The sequence below is a fragment of the Liolophura sinensis genome, chromosome 7 (assembly GCF_032854445.1).
Source record: "Liolophura sinensis isolate JHLJ2023 chromosome 7, CUHK_Ljap_v2, whole genome shotgun sequence".
NCBI lineage: Eukaryota > Metazoa > Mollusca > Polyplacophora > Chitonida > Chitonidae > Liolophura > Liolophura sinensis.
The window spans coordinates 32,499,468-32,513,881 of NC_088301.1; the positions used below are offsets into that span (position 1 = coordinate 32,499,468).

General features: G+C 36.9%; 1 protein-coding gene across 1 annotated transcript in view; it reads right to left on the reverse strand.

The window, feature by feature from the left end:
• Positions 1 to 65: 65 nt before the first annotated feature.
• The window catches only part of LOC135469620 (protein FAM135A-like), a 36,847-nt gene continuing 22,498 nt past the window's right edge, over positions 66 to 14,414 (reverse strand). The window contains exons 15-21 of the mRNA XM_064748131.1: positions 13,813 to 13,919; positions 13,148 to 13,239; positions 12,122 to 12,216; positions 11,741 to 11,892; positions 9,546 to 9,656; positions 8,391 to 8,507; positions 66 to 7,671 (exon numbers count right to left, since the gene is read on the reverse strand). Of these exons, the coding sequence (XP_064604201.1) occupies positions 7,466 to 7,671; positions 8,391 to 8,507; positions 9,546 to 9,656; positions 11,741 to 11,892; positions 12,122 to 12,216; positions 13,148 to 13,239; positions 13,813 to 13,919 (880 nt within the window). The 3' untranslated portion in view covers positions 66 to 7,465. The remainder of the gene's footprint in view (positions 7,672 to 8,390; positions 8,508 to 9,545; positions 9,657 to 11,740; positions 11,893 to 12,121; positions 12,217 to 13,147; positions 13,240 to 13,812; positions 13,920 to 14,414) is intronic.

The following is a 14,414-nucleotide window of genomic DNA, read 5'->3' on the forward strand; positions in this document are numbered from 1 at the left end:
ACATCGGAAATATATATACATGTGTGTATATATATATATATATATATATTATATATATAATAGAGAGGGAGTACAAAACTGTACAAGAATTACATCATGAATATGCATGAGACGGACAATATTGGCAAACATGATTTGAATGTATAAGTACACGTAAATAACATCCACGTGTCAGACCTGGCTTGGGTTTACAACAGTATGTCATTTTTCACACAGAGATAGGCGAATGTACATGTAGCTTTGCTATTTTTTCCTTTATAGATATACACAGCTTACTAGTCAACACAAAAGTGTACGCACAGGCAAGTATAAACATTCATATAAAATATATATATATCATATATGTATGTATAGTTATGCCAAGCAGAAGAAGTTATTATACATCTTGCAGTAATGCATTTGGCAAAAACTTTGTGTGTTCTTTATCCCATAGTTTACAAATGGGCACATAAAACATGAACATGACCGATTATTGCTTTGCATGAAGTCCATCTCATTAATCTCAGATCTGGTAGCCTTCATTACCTTCTACTGACTTGTCTCTCACCAGATGCAAAGCAATACCTGCCTCCAAACCAGCCCCTGACTCTACTATGTTTGGAGGGGTTCAAAATCTTAGTACCATCAATTCTTCAACTTTTTCATGGTTGTACCAGCAACTTTCAGTGTGATTTACATGAATGCACCTTTTTAATTTGATTTTGGAAACAAAACTACACTGGTTGGGTCAGCCAATTTCAGGGCTTCACAAGAAGGGTAATGTTATCAGAGTGCACAATGCCCTCACAACAGGCTTGAATAAGCATCTTGCTAATGTGAAAAGGTTGGATTATGCATTAATGCCTTATCAGAATTCAACTGGAATGTCCAACTAAAGAAGTGTTGTCAGACAGGCTGAGGCTAGCCTAGGTGTTCCTTCAGATCTCATACTTGTGACACGTACATGCAGAGTAAATGTCCTAAAACTTACCCAAAAAAGTGCATTTTTGGAGGTAAATAATGTCACAAAACATTACTTCACAGCTGAAACATATATTTTTCAAGTAACCCTAAGATCAATAAGACTCCGAGAATCGGGTAAAATGTGCAACTTCTGGGCAAATTTTAGGTCATTTACCATAAATAGTGGGGGTGCATATTAGATGTGACTTGAGAAATTGAGGGCAATGTGAACAACAGTCCTGACAGTACATGAGAACTTGAGTGAAATTGTGGCCAATGTGAACTACAGTCCTGAAAGTACATTAGACTTGAGTGAAACTGAACTAGTCTTGACAGTACATCAGATTTGACTGAAATTGAGGCCAATGTGAAGTACAGTCCTGACAGTACATTAGACTTGAGTGAAACTGAACTACAGTCTTGACAGTACATGAGACTTAAGTGAAATTGAGGCCAATTGAACTACAGTCCTGAAAGTACATTAGACTTGAGTGAAACTGAACTACAGTCTTGACAGTACATCAGACTTGACTGAAATTGAGGCCAATGTGAACTACAGTCTTGACAGTACATCAGACTTGAGTGAAATTGAGGCCAATTGAACTACAGTCCTGACAGTATATAACTGACATTGTCACTGTGATTTGTTCAGGGAGCTCACATCAAATGTAGGATATTAAAGCTGTGACAATCCATTAGGATTAGTCCATGGTGTTCAAAACGGGCAAGTAGCAGGCTGCAGATAGCTGTGTTCTGCTCTCCCTGTTAAGTTGTCTACTTTGAATGTTCTTACAATGTAAATCAATAGTAACTGTGACATAACCGTTTTCAATTCAACCACCTACTTTTGAACTCTTACCTTCTCCTCCAACTTTAAATGAAAACCCTGTTAGTTCCAGCCCGCAAATATTGCAACATGAATTGCTTAATATTCTAATTTCACATATACAGTGAAATTGTAAAACCTAACCTGTTTTGTGTTTTATTTCAACATTTAGGAACCTCACTTGAGACGTCAATGTGACAGGAGTTTGTCTCCACAAACAAAACTCGCATCAATGCACAATAATGTGATGACAACAGTATCTGGGTTCAGTTCCACAGAGCAATTTTTTTACTAAATTTAAAACTTCTTGCATGATACTGAAGTTCAAATTGGGATAGATTTGTCTAAATACAACATTTCTCAGGTTTTTCCACATTTAACCCTTGATAGGGTCTAAAATTATGCGTATACATCACATTAAAAACTTTGACTGAAGTAAAACTAGTTTGTGGACCTGGTCCATGGGCAATAAATCTGGATCTGTCTGTAGTCAGTGAATCGGTCTAAGCATAGAGATAAATATGGGTATAGGCTGTTCCACAGATAACAGAGACAGCTAGTTATTTTCACCAGATCTCTGCTCCCATCCCACGTTATAACACATGTGTTGTAACCAGTTCGTCACTAAGCTTCTGGCAAACTTAAAAGATAATGATGATAATATTGGATTCTCTAATAACCTCTTGTGACCATAATATAAAGGTCATATGATGTCTGCCATTGCAATTATACATGTAGCCCTACTCTGAGGTTTTACATTTTAAATACTTGTACGTGGATAGGCATGGATTCACAAGTGAAGGCCCGTCATACCAATTTTCTAAAAGATGAGTCCTGTCACTGGACCCTATTATGGTCAAACAGACTACCAGAATAACCAATATTTCAAATGCTTTTAACTAGGTTAACCTTAACACTCAAACATTATGTCATTGTAGCAGTTATGAATGCTTGCAAGCGAATCACTGAGAGTCTACAAAAAAAAACAAAACAACACATTCTGATTAAATACTTCTGCCCAGAATGAATAACTAAGTGACTCACCATGACAAAATCACACCTCCATATCTCTCTTGACAAAACATTTGGCTTGTAAGTACTTAAAAAAAACCCCTCAAGCTGCCCAGCATGATTTTTAGGTCTAAAATATCAATATTATCACACCCAATTATGCTACATACACTATTAAGTATCTTATTAGGATGTATTTATAAATGCTTGTCAAACTTGTGACACGTATGAACATGACTAGAATTGAACCTTCTTAATAGATGTAATATTAGTGTTCTCGCACACGAAGGGACAGGTTTGCTCCCAAGGTTAAAATACATAACATGCTTATAGGTCAAAATACTGAATACAGAATAGAGTCTTTCTATGAAACAGCAGGCAACATTTTGCAAAACTGAACTGTGTTGATTCAACTCTAATTTTTTTATCTATTTCTATATGTATCTTGACAGTATGTTTATTCTCCAAATAACTTGCAACTTAACTGCATAAATGCAGTAACATGCATAAAAGTAACAACCTATTGCCCACTCAAAACACACAACATAGATGACGACAGAGCAAGTCAACTCATAATTGGTCTACTTCAGACCAAGTAATACTCATTTTGTCACAGAATTGCACCTTAAATGTATTTGCCATAAAAATTCATCCAATGAAGTGTATTTATAGAGACATATTAACAGCATAACATATTACTATCAACAGAATTCTCAGATTCAGGAAAAATATGCAACTTCAGCCATGGGTGAAATTCTAGGTTAAATACAGTTGTATATGCTACCATTGTAACAAAGACATTGATCAGCACACTGCTAACAGAACTGCACACTGTCATTTAATAAACTGTTCATTCATACAATTTCATTTATATGTAGCAAGCTTCAAAAAATTTATATAAATAAAAAAAAAATGTTGCTAACCAAAATCTACCAAAGTACACCGTCTCTGTTTATCGTCACAAGAGCTCCAGAGAATAAATTGGGAAGTACTTTATGAAAGGGGCACAACTCTGTAACATATAGTTTGACAGGCTTCATCAAATTTCACACTACAGATAAATCCACTGAAGGTATTACATACATTTACATATAGTATGGTATCCTTAAGCCAAGGATGGCAGACAGTTAAATAAACTCAACATTGGTAAAGTCAAAGGAATACTACTCAAAACAACATTAGGGTCTACTTTCACACAGAAGCAGTTTGTCTTATCATTATTTTCTTGCCTTACAATATCTGTCATCTCATATAAGGACACAATGATGCTGTCAGCTTTGTATTCATGTTGCCTTGCCTTTTCTCCTTACCATAAGTTTGAAGTCCCCAAGGAGCTTTAACAGTTTAACTGGGTCTTGATTCAATCTCAGTCATGATTCAGCTCTTACCCAAACTGACTAGTCATCTGAAGTAAACTCTATTCACAGCACACCTACTATTTCTGCAATCCAATTCTTGTTTGCGTAGGAATATTTTAGTTAAAATTGATTCTTTCTCTCACTATCCCTCCAATCAAAAAGGGGTTTTAAAGTAAACATGTTTTTCTTAATAGAGAAAACCACCATATTCCCTTATACAGATCAAGGACAATCTGGAGCTTCCTTTGCATAGTACTAAATATCATACGCTTGAGATATAGTTTTAAAACTTGAAAGAAATTTGGCCTCCCTAGAAAGGAAGAAATTTTGTAAAAGAATTAAAGAAAATAATTCTTGCTGGATTGACAAAATAATGACTTCCTGATATTTTCTTAGTATGAACAAAATTTCAAAGTCTTGCTATTTTAACTCTCATTAGGAAATTGTTCACTTCCAAAAAAGCTAACCAAATGCCTTGTAACTGATTACATGCTCCTCTGTGATTTCTCTTCTTCTGTTCAAAGTAAGGTGAAAAAAATAAGGCTTCTCAATTGGTACAACATTTTAAGAAAACCTTTTTCAGTGCACTTTTGAGGGCTGGGAGAAGCCGTTACTACAGATCCAGTTACAGATAAGTCAGTCTGGACATCAAAAGACTTCAGACAGCTAGGATCAAGTTTACAACAGACATAAGACTGTCTAACAACTCATACTGATAATCAAGGCACAAAGACATTCAGCATTTAGTGATGAAAGCTTCATCACTAATCCGAATTGCATTTGGTCATTTATCTCAACCCCATACCTGGTTAACATTTACCTCTATTTATTTACACTGAAGTGGAAATAGTTTTCAGTGTTCTACTAGCTGAAATACAATATCGCATAAATTAATACTGCAGAGTGAAATGGCATGAACATAACACAATATCAAATATAAAATCAAAATCACTCACAGCAAATCATACATAACATAATAAGAATACTCCATATATCCTGTGAATAAATAAAATTAGGATTTCTTGTTTAAAAACACTTGAAGGAAAGCACAACCACTAAAAGTCATATGCTATATGTTTTCATACATGTGCTAACCTATGGCAAATTTCTGATGGGACAACCACACTGGTCCTGAACATATGATAACTTTGTAATACAACCCATTGATGTCATAGTAAGGGGAGGAAAAATGGCCTTTAACTTCCTCATAATAAATAGTGCTTTCAATCATTCTTTTTTGTTAGTTTATGCTTTTTTTCAGAACATTATAATAACATAATGCAAGAACCAGTAACTGATTTATCCACAATAGACTATATTTTTCATGCATTTTTTAGTGTGTTGTGAGAAGTGAAAATAATATTATTAATCAAATTACATTTTGATGTTCTAAGACAGGGAATTAGGAATCCACAAACTTACATTTATCTTATTTTAAAAAAGCAATTAGAATAAACCATGAAAACAAGCCATAAATTTCACTTTCAGCTTTCTTGATGACAAACATTTCTAAGTAAGTTCAGTTTTTGGAATTACAATTTTTTTACGTATTTCATGCTATACAGAGAAACTAAAAAAACAAAATATTAATACCTCACATACAAGTAAAAATACAAAAACTAGTGATTAAAACGTGAACATTGGTAAATTAACAAAATTGTACAAAACTTAGGAAAAATGTTTAATTTTCAAAAGAAATTAAACTTATACCGAAGGTGAAGCCTTACAATACTTACACTTTATAAAGTACATAGTACACTGACTTGCTACAAACACAAAACAGGAGAAAATAAAGTATTTATAGGAAATCTACTGAAATGCCTTACAAAATAATGTAGTGTGTATTCAAGAAAAACATTTATTTTTTATTTCAATATTTCCGGTAATGCCAGTATACATACTTTGACAAAACTTCCAGGTTTACTTTTACTATTTTCAGTTTTAGTGAAAACTATCATCTATTTTCTTTTTTTTCTTTTTTTTTCTCTTTCATTTTGTTGCATTTATAACATATGGAAAGTTTTAGTTTAAATATGCTTTTCTACTTTATCTCATATTTAACACTTGCATAATCATCCTACATGTTGAGAACACCCAAAAACACCTCCAAAAATAATATCCTGGTCTCCCTTCATGATTTGTCTTCAACAAAGCATATGCCGTGTATGCCTTTATCAAACAATACAAATCAGATTGGTAACCTTAACCTTACTGAGGGAAGAAAAAACTTGCTCCCTCTCTTCAGGATCAATAATATCTGAAATACACCAATCATCCAACTCATCCAATCAAATTTTCTCTCCTAGATTTTAGGAGGTGAGCTCGCGCATTTGTGTTTTGAAGAAACGATTCTGATTGGTGCTAAAGTTTACTAGTCTAGAGGCAACAAAAAAGGGGAAAAAATTGGACAAAAACTGTGTTTCTGACCCTGCTGCCTCAGTTTAGTACAAAATCATCAATTATACAAGTCAACCACCTATACCACTTGGCCAGGAAGAATGAAGAACAACAACGTATTCACTGGTGAGGGAAGCTTAACAAAATCTGGCTGGATTATAATTGAGCAATCTAGACAAATTATGCTCGAGTATTCCTCTCATTTTAACCCAATCTAAACCGGGCATTCAGCTTGTATGAGTTTAAAACACAGACAAACACATGAAGCAGCTGCATCCTACCTTCAACTTGGTGTCTAAACCATTCAATGATGGCTACATCCATTACTAAGTTACTAGACTTAACTGAAGTTGTATTACTTGTTGTTCATCCAAATATCCTGCCTTTATCTGGTGTATTCACATGATCCATTTATGTGTTGAAAATGTTAGAGATTTTATTCCTCTTAGAATACTAACAAATTCGGTATATGCCACAAACTGACAAACAGAAAAAAGACTTGTATTATAAAGTGAAAACAAAGGCCGGGGTATTCAAAGCCAGGTAGGAATACTGATAACCGTGCTTCTAAGATATCAAATGAAATCAATACCATCATCTACCAAGACTTCATACTAATACCTTTTACTATTTTGCCACAATACTCAATACTTAACCATAATGTGTCTTGAAGCCACTGTTGTTGACATGGACACCAGAAAAAAAAAAAAAAAAAAAATTCAAAATGCCATATAATAATAAACTTTAATCGATTTCTTTGGATATTTGGGGTCAAACTCTCCACTGAGGCAAGATTTAAGGTACAGAGAATGAGATAACCACAGGTCCCACGTTTCAGACACTGTGGAAATCAACTGTACATATGGCTGATTTGAATTTCTACCAGAAGATCACAATGAATGACCGTTATTTCCAGACAGATCACACGATGTCATCGGAAGTATTTCAAGCCGGCCACCATGAGGAATTTTTCTATGAAGAGCTCCGAGTCTAAGACAGCAATATGAGCAGCTCTGCCAATGATGGTATTGGCTGTGCTGGGCAGCGCATGGAATACGTCATAGCGGATGAGGGTGGTTCCAGAGTTGTGGATGATGGGTCGCATGATGTTCTCCACCATTTCACAGTAGACAGCACCTGTATAAGGTCAAAAGCATCAGTCGATTTTTCACAAATTCCAGTATTTATTTATTTATTTATTTGATTAGTGTTCTATTCTGTTCTCCAGAATATTTCACATATAAAGATAGCAATCAGGTTTATGGTAGGAAGAAAGTGTGCAGAAGAAACCAGCTAGATACCTGGATAAACAACTGCACACTAGCCACATCTTATTACAACCACCTGACTTAAAACCACAAGCCAATCGGTGGGAGATACAATGAAAAATGCTGCCTCATTGGCCGTGATCTAGTGGGCTTCCAACAGAAGCCATTAGTCTACTGAATGTTGGGAAAATAAAATCCCATTTTAAAAACATCCCATTTTCACCTAATAAAGCAAGCCAATTTATCGAAAAAGTCAAAAACTCACACAATTCTGGTTTGATCTAATACTATAATTGTTTCGTTACAAAATCATCGTCAGTAATGATAAACACTTTCACTCCCAATGACGGTAAGAACAAAGTTTGACTGACTGACCCAAAATATGGTATTAGCTGTGAACTTTCTTTCTCTTTCCTGTTCATGTTTATTTATTCTAGAGTACCTAGAGTTACCCACCCTTTGGCAGGAACCTGGCACACTTCCTAAAATAAAACCACAGTAAAAACAAGCAACAGCTGGAAATCAAGTCAGTCGTCAGGGGCCAATCAGCTGCAACCAATAAGTCATGTGATCAGGATGTATTCTTACCAAACGTTGAGTTATCCCTCTGAGCTGGCCGACACACCTCAATCCGTGAGGAATGGAATGGAACATAACGATCTTGTGCAGATCCCACCAAAAGAACGTACCTGAACAGCTCCAAACCTTCAATGACAATCCATAAAAAACAAACATCAGTTTAAAAGGAAAATTTTATATGCATTTTCTGAGATAAGGCATTACAACAATATAGCTTTATTCACAGCCGGGTGAATCAGCTAATTTTAACATAGGGTCACACAGAGAATACAGAGAACTACATGTAATTAAACAGGATTTGATTAATATTCTGATTTATGTTTGTGGGTGGGTATGGGCATCAAATATTAGTATAATAATTATATTTTGTGTATATACTGTGTCCTCTTGTGGCAGGGCGAGTCCAAAGGGCTGCTGTCACTGAAGTATAATGTTGATTTTTTTTTTTTTTTTTTTTTGATTGTTGTTTTACACCGTACTCAAGAATATTTCACTTATACGACGGCGGCCAGCATTATGGTGGGTGGAAACTCACGACCATCCGCAGGTTGCTGGCAGACCTTCTCACGTACGGCCGGAGAGGAAGCCAGCATGAGCTGGACTAGAACTCACAGCGACCGCATTGGTGAGAGACTCCTGGGTAATTATGCTGCGCTAGCGCTTTAACCGACTGAGCCACGGAGGCCCCTATAATGTTGAAGGCACCAGACATGACACCCCACCCAGTCACATCATACTGACACCAGGACAACCAGTCCTGAGTCCTGTTTCCTTGCTTTAACCTCTCAAGAACTAGGCCAACAAAGAGGTCAGCTGCATGTTGAAGTATACTCCCACACATTTATCCTATTTGTATCTGTATGTCTAATAATACATGTGCTCATCTTTATGCTGGTCTTTAGTACATTTGAACTAAATTTTGAGCCCTTCTAAAATTTAAGTTCAGTTTGCACACAGTAGTCTGTTTCTGTCAAAGATAGCCAATATCCTTGATTATTATATACCTTTCACATATATCTTCTCCAATTTTCATACTCAGCAACTAAATTTTGTTCCCTAGTGACACCGTTTGATATTTGAGACATAACAAATAAGTTATTGAATGATTTATGGCAGCTTTATTTCCTGATTCGTTTGTTTGTGATGTGGGTGGATAAGTCTTACCTGGCTTCATACTGAGTTTGTAAAGAAACGTCTGTCTAGGGTCAGCGTGATCCTTGAGAGATAACTGAAGCAGGGAACCCGACTTCTTCCACTTCTGCATAAACCACATCCCTGAAAACCCAGGCAAAAATTACACACTTATCACATAAGTTTACATCAGAGACAACAGAGGATCAATCTAATCTATCCAACTACTTCACAATCAAATTAGCCGTAATGGTAATGGCTGTCACAAGCTTTGCGAACTTATAATACCTACGCAGCTTAAAATGGCACCAAACAGGACCAGCATCGTAGTCAAGAGAAGAACAAACACGAATTATAGCAAACATATACAAACATATTCTCAAGATTTCCAATGCCAGACCAACAGGCAAATGAAATGACATGACAACAACATGTTATGGTCAAAGCATCACAAAACGTTTTTACATCATCAAAATCCATGTTAAACTGTACCTTTGCAATACCTGCAAAGGAGGGAGCTGGTTGTCGACACTCAGACACGGCCACTAGTATTTTTACACAGGACAACCAGACAAGTGAACATGATCTTATAAGTGCAGTAAATGACCTTAAGTTTCACCCTGGGACTCGGAAAGTGTATCCCAGGATTCATTGCGTTGATTGTGGTTGTTACTGACTGAACGCCGCAGGAGAGCATCAGGGGTGGTCAGGGGATTATACTGACAGTACAAGAATGTAATAAACAAGCCCACGCTTCACCAAGCAGTTGGTCTATGCTCCTACCACCGACAGTTCAATGTTGTCCTCAGTTTTAATCATAACAATTTTAGTACATGCACTTCGCAATAGGTTGACAGTTTATTATCGTTATTTTGTAATAAACTGGAATTTGGGAGAAAATACGGATATTAAGTGTGATTACCCAGTACCTTTACGCATGTGGAGTGTCATGTCAAATATCCGTTTTTAAACTGAAGGGCTTTTCGTATACAAAGTTGGAGCAGAATTTTGCATAGTGTAAATCAATACTTGCAAACTAGGCCTAGCAGCAGACAAGATGAAGATGTCAGATTGCGATCAAAGCAACATCTACACATGTGCGTTTGCACTGCCGCAACTAAACATTTCTTGTTCATTCTGACGTAATTTGAAAGATTGTCAAAGTTCCGCCCATATTTCGTAAACATGCACACCTAATTTACATAAAACTGAATTTAGTCACACAGACTGGTTTTATCTACACGTAGATACAAGTCACTTACAGTCACAAGACTCACTATTTCCATGTGTCTACCCATTGATCACATGATTTTTGCTGGCGAATACAATATTTGCTGAAAACAATAATCTTATCGGTCGCACGCGATACATAAATCACATTTGGGCAAAACTGTCATAAACATATCATAAACCATGTTGTTTATAAAGCCAGGGATGGTGTTGTGCTAACTCCTAATGTGATAACAACTCAAACGAATCGTTCTCCCGATATGCCGGCCTCAAACACAGTGCTATCAATAGGTTGTAAAAGTAAATCGTGGTAGTTTTCAGAAACCTTGCATGCAGTATGTTTTCTGTGTTTATTGGGAGGTTTCCAATTTCAAAAGGCAGAGAAAAATCTTCTTCATCAATAGGATGACTGTTCCAATTGTAAAGAAACAAAATGTGGGTGTAGACTGATACTGGAAACTGATGACAGACATTTCTCAGTAAAATTCGTTTTTAGCTGAAAACATCTTTACACATATTCGCTGCATAATGAGAGATCTCAGCAGACAACCATTCACCATATAACGGTGTGCGATGACTTCCATGTAAGCCTAACCCCAATAATCGGTTCTTCTGCAACGTACATTCCTTGTTTGGCGCGGTCAAACAAATAGATATCGCACAGAGAAGTCTTCATACTTTCTTCGATTTCATTCACGCGTGTATCGGAAATCCAGATGTAGGCCTATTTGTCAGGAGACTTGCACCCCTCACTATCAGTAACTTGAACCCATGTGGCCAGGATCAGCGACCAGAGCTACTAAGTGCCATGCGAGGTAATGAAACGGGCGGGAGGCTAATCGCTCTCTTCTGTCATCTTGCTCAGATCAGATCATGTGAAGTTCCCAACAGTAACTCATGTACGAAACTTTAGGTCATTTACCGTACCTTTAAACTTAGATATTATACCAAGAAGGTAAATTATTTGATTACATCCTCGTGGATGCCTGGTCGCTTACCCATGTTGACCAGGCCACTGTTGTTGTACAGAGTACCTAGGTGAGGTCCAGACAGGGACAAGAATGTGTAGAGTTTGCTGATAAAGGGAGCCAACTCTGGACGCGATAGGGCTGAACGTATGATGATGTTTCCTAGGGAATGGCCCACAAAGCTGAAATTAAAGGACATTCTTAAATTCAATGAAACTGAGCCAATGAAACGTACATGAAAGTTAAGTGAATGAGTTCTCATTGGTCGCATGGCAATACATTGTGTATTTAACACATCTAAACATATTCAGCTTTTGTTATTATATCCCATACATTACCCATACATGATTTAGCAAAATGCAGATAAGATAAGGGTTACGCAATGTACTTCTGAACACAAAATCAACTCACCTGATTCGGCTTGGCTGCAGGGAAAACATCTCAATATAGGACAGAACTTCCTTTACCAGTCGATCCGTCATTGTGTCAAAATCTGAGAATGTGTCCTGTAGGCAACAAACAATTACAACATCATAATGGTCTGACTGGGGTATGTTTGGCCAGGAGTGCTTAAGTGTCTCTGAGACGTGCTGTTCTGATGAACTTAACAATGTAGAGATAGTGGGAAAATAGGAGGGATAGGCTATCTAAAAATGAGACAACTAAATCTCCAAATCTGGCTAAATCTATGCCGAATGGTGTAATGGTCCCAATGCTGTAATGTTTGTCCTCTGCACACATGCAGTATAGGATGAACATTAATATCATTCTTCAAATAGGAGAAAAACTGTAAATAGTTTTAAAATCTGGCTAAATCTATGTCCAATGATCCTCTTCCTTCACTGCTACAAGTGGGGGTGGGTATTGCCCCTAAAATTGTATTGCCGTACGTATAACAATATATTGTTACACGGGCACGACACGGCCACGTACACGTGGGAATTGTTTCTACTAAACCTTCACAGTTTTGTTTACTTATATGCAATGTACAGTTACACCTATTTTCGTGTAAACTCTTTGAAATCTTATTTAATTATATATTTACACAACAAGAAAATGTTATCAATTACGCTTGGAAACATTCCGAGCATTTCCGACCGTATCCACGGAAATTACCAAACATCCACACAAAAACCGGTATGGAGAAACCGTATCATGATACATCGAATCGGCTTGGCCGTACCGCAATTTACTGGTAAACTGGTAATATCGCTCACCCCTAGCTACAAGGCGGGTCTCAATGCTTTAATGTTTATCCTAATGCTGCCTGACTGCCCCATCATCTCTGTCCATCAAAATAATCTGGCCAACCACAACAGATAAGTCAAAATACATGTACTACATCAGCCAATTAGAATACTTGATATTTGTTGAAACCACCATCTTGCTGGACAGGTTAACTTGTCCTGCAAAGAAAAATCCTCATTACTGACTTACCTGGTTCCTTTCTGACATCAGGAATTCCAGTTTGTAACCAGGAAGTGACATTTCCAAATAAGTTTTTATCAACCTCAGATCAGCACTATTGCCTGTAACATAAGCAACAAGTGCCCATGTAAAAATATACACACACAATCTGACTTCAACAAAGTTACATGTACGAAAAAAGCTTCAAAATACAAATACAACCTTTTCTACTTCCCATAAATTCCAATCATCTGGACAGAATTAATTAATTTATTTATTTGAATGGTGTTTTACACCTTACTCAAGAATATTTCACTTTTGTGATGGTGGCCAACATTATGGTGGAAGGAAGCCGGGGTGGGTGAGGGAACCCACGAGCATGCTAGGTTGCTGTCAGACCTTCCCACATACAACCGGAGAGGAAGCCTGCATGAGCTGTACTTGAACTCAAAGCAACCACATCAGTGAGAGGCTCCTGGGTAATAGAGGGGCGATGGCGTGCTAACCATCTCGGCCACAGAGCACCCCCCACCCCCCTGCCAACACAATTAATAGGAATTAATAAATGAATTTATAATACAGACACCATTTTCAAGAAAATTGTTTTGGCAGTTCCCCCTAATTAAATACATTTACATGCAGATGCAGTGTAATGAAGTCTTGCGTGTGAGTATATCATTTGAACAGCCTCTCACCATCAAGGCCATGAACACAAATGACTAAGTGGAGGCCCTCCTGTTCGTCCTCAACACCACTTGGCACCATGAAGTAAGGATTCTGCGAGGCCAGTGAGGAAAAATCACTAAACAAACACAAAACAAAGTCAGTATTTATCAGAAAAAAAAAAGACATCACTTGGCTGAAAAGATAGGACATATCTGAACTTTAAGCTGCATTGTACATATACATGTGCCTGAGAGATTGTTCTAAATATCCAACAGAACAGGTAACAAATGCCAGTGACACTCAATATGATTAAAAAAATCACTGTGCTTCACCTAAAGAGAAATTCCCAAAGAATAGGTTCTTAGAGACATGTAAAGGTCATAAATATTTTCCAGTTGGATATCATCCTTCCTTTCTCAAAATTCAATATGAGCAGATCTAATGTCTAAATTAATAGAACTCTCAGACTAATGCAAAATGTGTAACATAGTCCTGGGTGATTTTTTGGTCATTTACTGTATGTAAATTACAGTAATGTGAGGCCATGTATGGGAAATATTCCAATTTTGCAGGGCCTCACAGCACGAAATGCTGAGTGCATTCCTGATCTGGCAGCCAATCTCAGAACATC